This window comes from Poecilia reticulata, linkage group LG18 (genome assembly GCF_000633615.1).
Source record: "Poecilia reticulata strain Guanapo linkage group LG18, Guppy_female_1.0+MT, whole genome shotgun sequence".
Lineage (NCBI taxonomy): Eukaryota > Metazoa > Chordata > Actinopteri > Cyprinodontiformes > Poeciliidae > Poecilia > Poecilia reticulata.
The window spans coordinates 4,876,434-4,882,655 of NC_024348.1; the positions used below are offsets into that span (position 1 = coordinate 4,876,434).

Sequence of the window (6,222 nt, forward strand, 5' to 3'; positions counted from 1 at the left end):
AATCAACATTGACTTGTTACTGATTCAATGTAAAATCAACAGAAATGTTTCCAGATCCATGTTCAGATGATGGTTGAATCAACATTGATTCCTGACTGATTCAATGTAGAATCAACACAAATATGTATGCAGATCCACAGTCAAATGAGTGTTGAATCAACATTGATTCAATGTAAAATAAACAGAAATATGTGTGCAGAACCACATTCAGATGAAGGTTGAGTCAATGTTGATTCCTAACTGATTCAATGCAATATCAACACAAATATGCATGTAAATTGACATGCAGATGATGGTTGAATCAACATTGATGTCAATTATGGTTGAAACCCTATCGTTGATTCAACATACAAGTCACCGACCACTTTCAATGTTTCAATGTCAGCATTCAATGTTGATCCACTGTTTCTGGCTGACATTGATTAAATGTTGTTTCAATCATTCTGTGCTATCTGGGGAGAAGCTTACACATAGTAAACCTCATCAAACCATATTTGATCCTTTAAGTACATCTGAGTGATTTTGGAAGTATTTCATGGGTATAATCCAGTTCTCCCAGACTGTAGTTAACGTTCACATACTAAAAAAATCTATAGATTTTTAAATTGAGCCTCTGTGCGTATAGCTCAGCATTAACTACAGCTAGTCATTTCTAAGCCCACCCTAAAGAGAACATTCCTCAGTAACTCCACTGTGACGCTCAACGTTCTCACTCACATGCTCCCGCTGATGCCTTCCTTGAAGCAGGTTCTGGATGTGCTCTCAGTTCAGATATCCAGGTTTCCAGTTTGAGCTTCAGTTCAGCTGATTTGAGACTGCAAACAGACCAAACGCTGCAGCGCTTCCTCTGTGCTTGACTGCAGTCTTTATGTCTTCACTGAGAATAGGAAGTGAAAATTCCATGTGTGAGCCAGGCTGTTGAATAGTTCCGGCCCCTTAAAGAAAACTATGAAAAGACTGGCTGCCAAGAATATGCAGTCTGAGTGGGGAGAGAACGGGGCGGGGACAATGAAACACATGTATATGTTCAGAAATGACTCAGACACCTCCAGCACTGACAAGAATCTAGAACTGCCACCATTTTACAGACTTTTTTCTTCAACTCAAAATGTATATATGTTTGCACAGTTTTGACTTAGCTTCTGCTCTGAATGTAATGTTTTTCAACAAATGGCATTTTTTTAGTATGCATAATCTAGTTAAAGATTAATCGATTACGAAGTTATTCATCCATCCATTATCATACACGCTTATCCCTAGTGGGATCACCAGGGGTGCTGGTGCCTCCAGCGGTCAATGGGTGAGAGACAGATTACCCTGGACAAGTCGCCAGTCCATTGCTAAATTATTAAAATAGTTAACAATTATTTCAATAATCGATTCATAACAATTACTCCAATTTATTAATTGTTTCAGCTTTAGAAACAACAGAAAAATTGCAGAGGGATAAAGAACATTGTTCTTACAAATGTTACATGAAAATCTAAAATATGTATTTTATATTAGTCTAAACATGAAGGATACATAGAATAATAAATGATAGTAAATAAAATGTATGTCTAATTAAAGAAGGACCCCACTGTTGCGTACAGTGGAGGACCTGTAGTGCTGTGGACGTGTTCCTTTTACAGATTTCCTGGGAACCTTGTGATAGTGTATAAAATCATGAACTCTTTGAAATACCAGGAGACTTTAATAACAGATTCTATAACTCAGGGGTCATCATTGAATTATTTAGACAAATGATCCAAAACAACCAAATCAACCCAGAAAAGATTCATATGACTCAATCCCCACATCTAAATCCTGTGAAATTAGATCTGTGGACAGAGCTGAAGACAAAAAGGAATCAGGGAAGAGCCAGGATTTAAGTTTGATGAAGAATGCGGTTGGATTTAGCATTTTTCAGAGTGAGATTATGCTAATGGAATAAAACCTGAACTGATTTTATTCTGCTAGAATTAAAAATATATATTTTTTAAAGTTTTCTTGGCTCTAGTGGCCTTTATTTGAAAGTAGTTTGACAGGAAAGTGGGTAATGAGAGAGGGAAGAAATGCAGTGGGTCGTGCTTTGCTTCTGCGCCACCACAGCACCCCAGCACCCCAGAATGAAACTTTTTAAGTGCCAACCAATTAATCTGGTTCTGTATTATTTTTGTTTAATTTATATCATCCACCACAGCATACATGGAAAGTCTATCTTTGTCAGTATTCATTACATTGTGTTGCAAAACAATCATTTATAACACGCCCCATTTTATTTTTAAGATGAGTAGAATATGTGCAACCCTTTCTTTTATCCCTCTCTGGATTGCGGCTGGTCTCTGGCTGACCAGCCGCTTCTTCTGCCCTGTGAGGTGGGGCTGTGGTGCTCTCTAGTGGTTATAACAGAAAGATCAGCAGCGTGGCCCAGCTTAGCTCCTGGAACTCATGTTGGGGGACCAACCTGCAAATCTGTCAGACGGATGTTCAGTCAACACCAAGGGCTGTTTTAATGACACAGATGTTGTTGGAGCTTCAGTGTTTTCACGTTGTCAGTTTACATTGTCCGATTGTTGTGCAGAATGAACAGGAACATACTGATAATGAGTTTTATTCACTTAGAAAGTGTATTATTCAGCAGAAGTCCATGACTGTCGGTAAAGTCACACCATCAGCGGGTGAAGCTGAGGAACAGCCAGCCAGTGTTTCCACTGTTATCAGACAGAGATGTACCACACACTGCTTTCTTTCTATGTTCTTATTAAATCAGATAAGCATTTCAAATGTTAATGAGTTACTCCATGAGTCAGTGAAGTCTGAATTTTATTGATCTTAAGCACAGATTCTGTGTCTCAACTTCAGACAGAGTAAACTTCACGGTCAGCCTCATGATGTTGTGATCCTTTGGTTGTTTGGACTTGTAGTTTGTCATTTTTCTCTTTTGAAGTCTTTAGTCTATGCTTTTACTTATGTGACAGCTCTGTTTTTACTCGTCCGTCCTGTTATGCACACTYGGAGGCCGGTTGGTTGGTTTTTAGGTGATTTATTGCAATCTGTAATCAGTGGTTGATAAAACACATATGGCGCAGTGAGCCTCTCTACCGGTCAACCTAWGGCTCACAACAGAGCGCTGAACCAAYTGTGTAATTCACAAACAATKATAGTGAATTCCGACATTATATTTTCTAGGCCATTTGATCGTATAGTTTTAGAATACAAATAAAAGAATATGAATAATAAATACAACAGCAGTCATTAAAAGCTCTGGGGATTAGTGGAAAAGAAACATGTCATGTTGCCATAGAAACCAACAAACAAACAGAATGGCAAACACAACTGACAAACTGATAAATATAACAAACTGATACACATATCTGACAAAATAAATTACTGACATTTAATAACATAATTACCTGTAATCAGTGGTTGATAAAACACATATGGCGCAGTGAGCCTCTCTACCGGTCAACCTATGGCTCTGTGCAATGTAACAAAGATTCCAGTCACCCTCCTGAACAAACTTCCAACACCATTTAGAAGAGAACCGGATTTGTTGACTTACCACAACAGAGCGCTGAACCAACTGTGTGGAATTTTTGTTTTCTCATCCAATTTATAGGTAACCAGTAGGGGGCGCCAAAAACCACCAATTACAGGATAATTGTGAAACATGTTTTAGCAGCAATTTCATCTGTATAATAACCGTTACACTTATATCTTTGTTTAGTTATTCTTATTGTTTGTGTGTAGTTGATCAGTATTTATTTCTCTTACCATCCTGTTTCACAAAAGTAGGATTACAAAATCCAGGATAAGTGTTAAGGAAGAATTATTTATACAATTAAATTTAGCAAAAAATCTGGCTCTGATTCTTCCTGTAGATCCCGGGTTCTCTCGCGTGGCCACGTGTGGGGACAGAAACACAACAATGCGCGTTGACGTCACAGAATTACAGAATTTAATCCAATCAGAAGAAAGTATAAGATAGAACAGGAAACTGGAGAAACATACAAACATTGTTACCTGAGACAAGAAGACAGAGAAATATCAAGGACGTCCTTGGAGAAAGAGCTGGTGCAGAAGTAAACTAAAATCAGCTTTTTCTAAATTATTTCCCTTGTGCACAAACTTTWATACCTGTAGGTGTGTTTTCCTCTTTAATGTATTCAAATAAGGCGTATCTCTACTTGACCAACTGAGGCATCTCTGGCCCTTTTTGAATTTAGAAAGTCCCTGCAATTTTCTTAACACTATCCGGCTCTACAGCCATCTGGACAAAAAGAAACAGATGAAGGAACCTCACAGGTAGCTGTGAAATTCTGGTTTCTCTCCCGCTCTGCCAGGAACAAACCTTTAACACTGTATTTAACACTGTATTTTAATTCAATGAAAAGTTATCTCCAAAAACCCAATTTTGTTCTTCTGCACTCAGCATCTCCAAAGTTTAGTCCTGATATCAAACCAAAAGCAATAGATAATATCAACAGAAAATAATGGAGTACAATTCCTGTTTCTAACCTAATATAATATTCAAATAAGAATTAAGACATTAATTCACCAACCTAAGTATTTTTCTAATACTAAACAAAACATTTTCATTTGATTCTAATATAGTCAGAAATAATACAATTTCAAATACATTCATCATTGACTAAATTAATTCTAAAACAAGACAATACAATTTTCAGTGAAAGCATGTTATTAATAACTAAGAAAAATATCTTACAAATTAAATATTAGTGATTTAAAACATTTTATGTTATATTCAGTTTTTGCACCATGTCAGATGTTAGTTTTGGAAGACTTCTCATCCTGGTTACGTGAACCGACCAAAGTTCCCTTTCTCAGAGTAATTCAAGTGATACTGTCCTCCACCTTCCTGCATATGTTCATTTATGACCTCCTGTCTTTAATGATAMGACCCCAGGGGTCTGAGCAGAAGCTCTCCTGCAGATCTCTATTCAATACTTACCCAGCAATAGTTTTAGTTTCAAATCACTAACAAAAACCTGTTCAAAATTAAGAAATTTGTTCTAAAAAGTTTAAACTGTGTTAAACACTAAAAATAGTCATTTTTCCTCAACAATAAGAAATAAAGCCAGGTTTGGCATAGCACCATCAGTTCATCCTGGCTTTAACCATTTTACAAAGACCAAACCAGGCTTGGGAGTTGTGACTGCTACATAATTGGTCTGGTGGTATAGATAAACATCTGGAGGCAACCTCAGCAACCACACACTAATGACAACAGAAAAAAACAGAAAAATCAGGAAAGAAGAAGAAATTAGAGAAGTAGAAGAGTACAGCCAACTGTCAGGGCTAACAGGTAATCTCTGTTATAATGGTAGAAACACATCTAAAGTTTGATCTGTCCTCTGTTGAATCATATTCAGTGATTGGGCCACCAGCCAGGCCATTTACACCTGTGTGGCAGCGACGGCAACACGTCACACAACTTCCGTTATGGCTTGAAACGGTGTATCTTTAGTTCCGGTGTGTGTAGTTAACGCTGTTTCTGGACTCTAAAGCTGTTGCCACAAATATGATTTGAAGATATATCACAATTTGCAAGCAATTTTTCTTCATCAACATAATCTAAACTGGACAAATTCCTCGCTGAATAATACCAGTTTGACTATGTAGTGGTATAGAAATGCACCTAATTCCACACAGGTGGTTGTCAGGTGAGAAGTTCCGGTTGTTAAGGTGGGTGTGGTATATAAGGAGCTGCGGCGTTCATTCAGGATGTGTCGTCTTTGCTCTTCCACTGTGTGGCTTGCGTCCTGTGGACTCTGGCAGCGGAAAGTAACAAATCACTGGCTGGTGCGTGCTACACTGAGATCCTGGTGGTAGGTGTGCTCTCTCCCTGCACTTCAGCTGATTTTGGTCAGAAAATCTAAATTGAATTGTGATTATAGGTAACGCGCCACTGCGCTGCGCTCCTTCTCTTCCTCCTTCTGCGAGTGTGTGTGCGTGTTTGGATCGGCAGGTAGGAAATTAACGCTCATCTAAGCTATAGTTTGTTAGTTTTATTTAAAATGGTGGCTAATTAATTTTTCCTAGGTCCCCCCACAGTCGGACCATTGCTGGTCTGTTCTGCTCCGATCTACTCTGCTTTGCTCTGTCTGCGTTCGTTTCCCGGACTTCTATCTCAGTCGTTTTTAAAGTTGGACTGCGGCGGTATTATCCGCCTCCATCGAAGCGGTGTTTGGGGTGTGGCATCGGCGCACCCATTTCACC

The 6,222-nt window shown here is 38.4% G+C and overlaps 1 protein-coding gene across 3 annotated transcripts in view; it reads right to left on the reverse strand.

Annotated features, from left to right (window-relative positions):
• hacd4 (3-hydroxyacyl-CoA dehydratase 4) overlaps positions 1-874 on the reverse strand; it is a 22,323-nt gene extending 21,449 nt beyond the window's left edge. For all 3 annotated transcript variants that reach the window (XM_008434905.2, XM_008434903.2, XM_008434906.2), the window contains exon 1: positions 718-874. In XM_008434905.2, the coding sequence (XP_008433127.1) occupies positions 718-719 (2 nt within the window). In that variant the 5' untranslated portion in view covers positions 720-874. The remainder of the gene's footprint in view (positions 1-717) is intronic.
• Between the last annotated feature and the right edge of the window lie 5,348 nt (positions 875-6,222).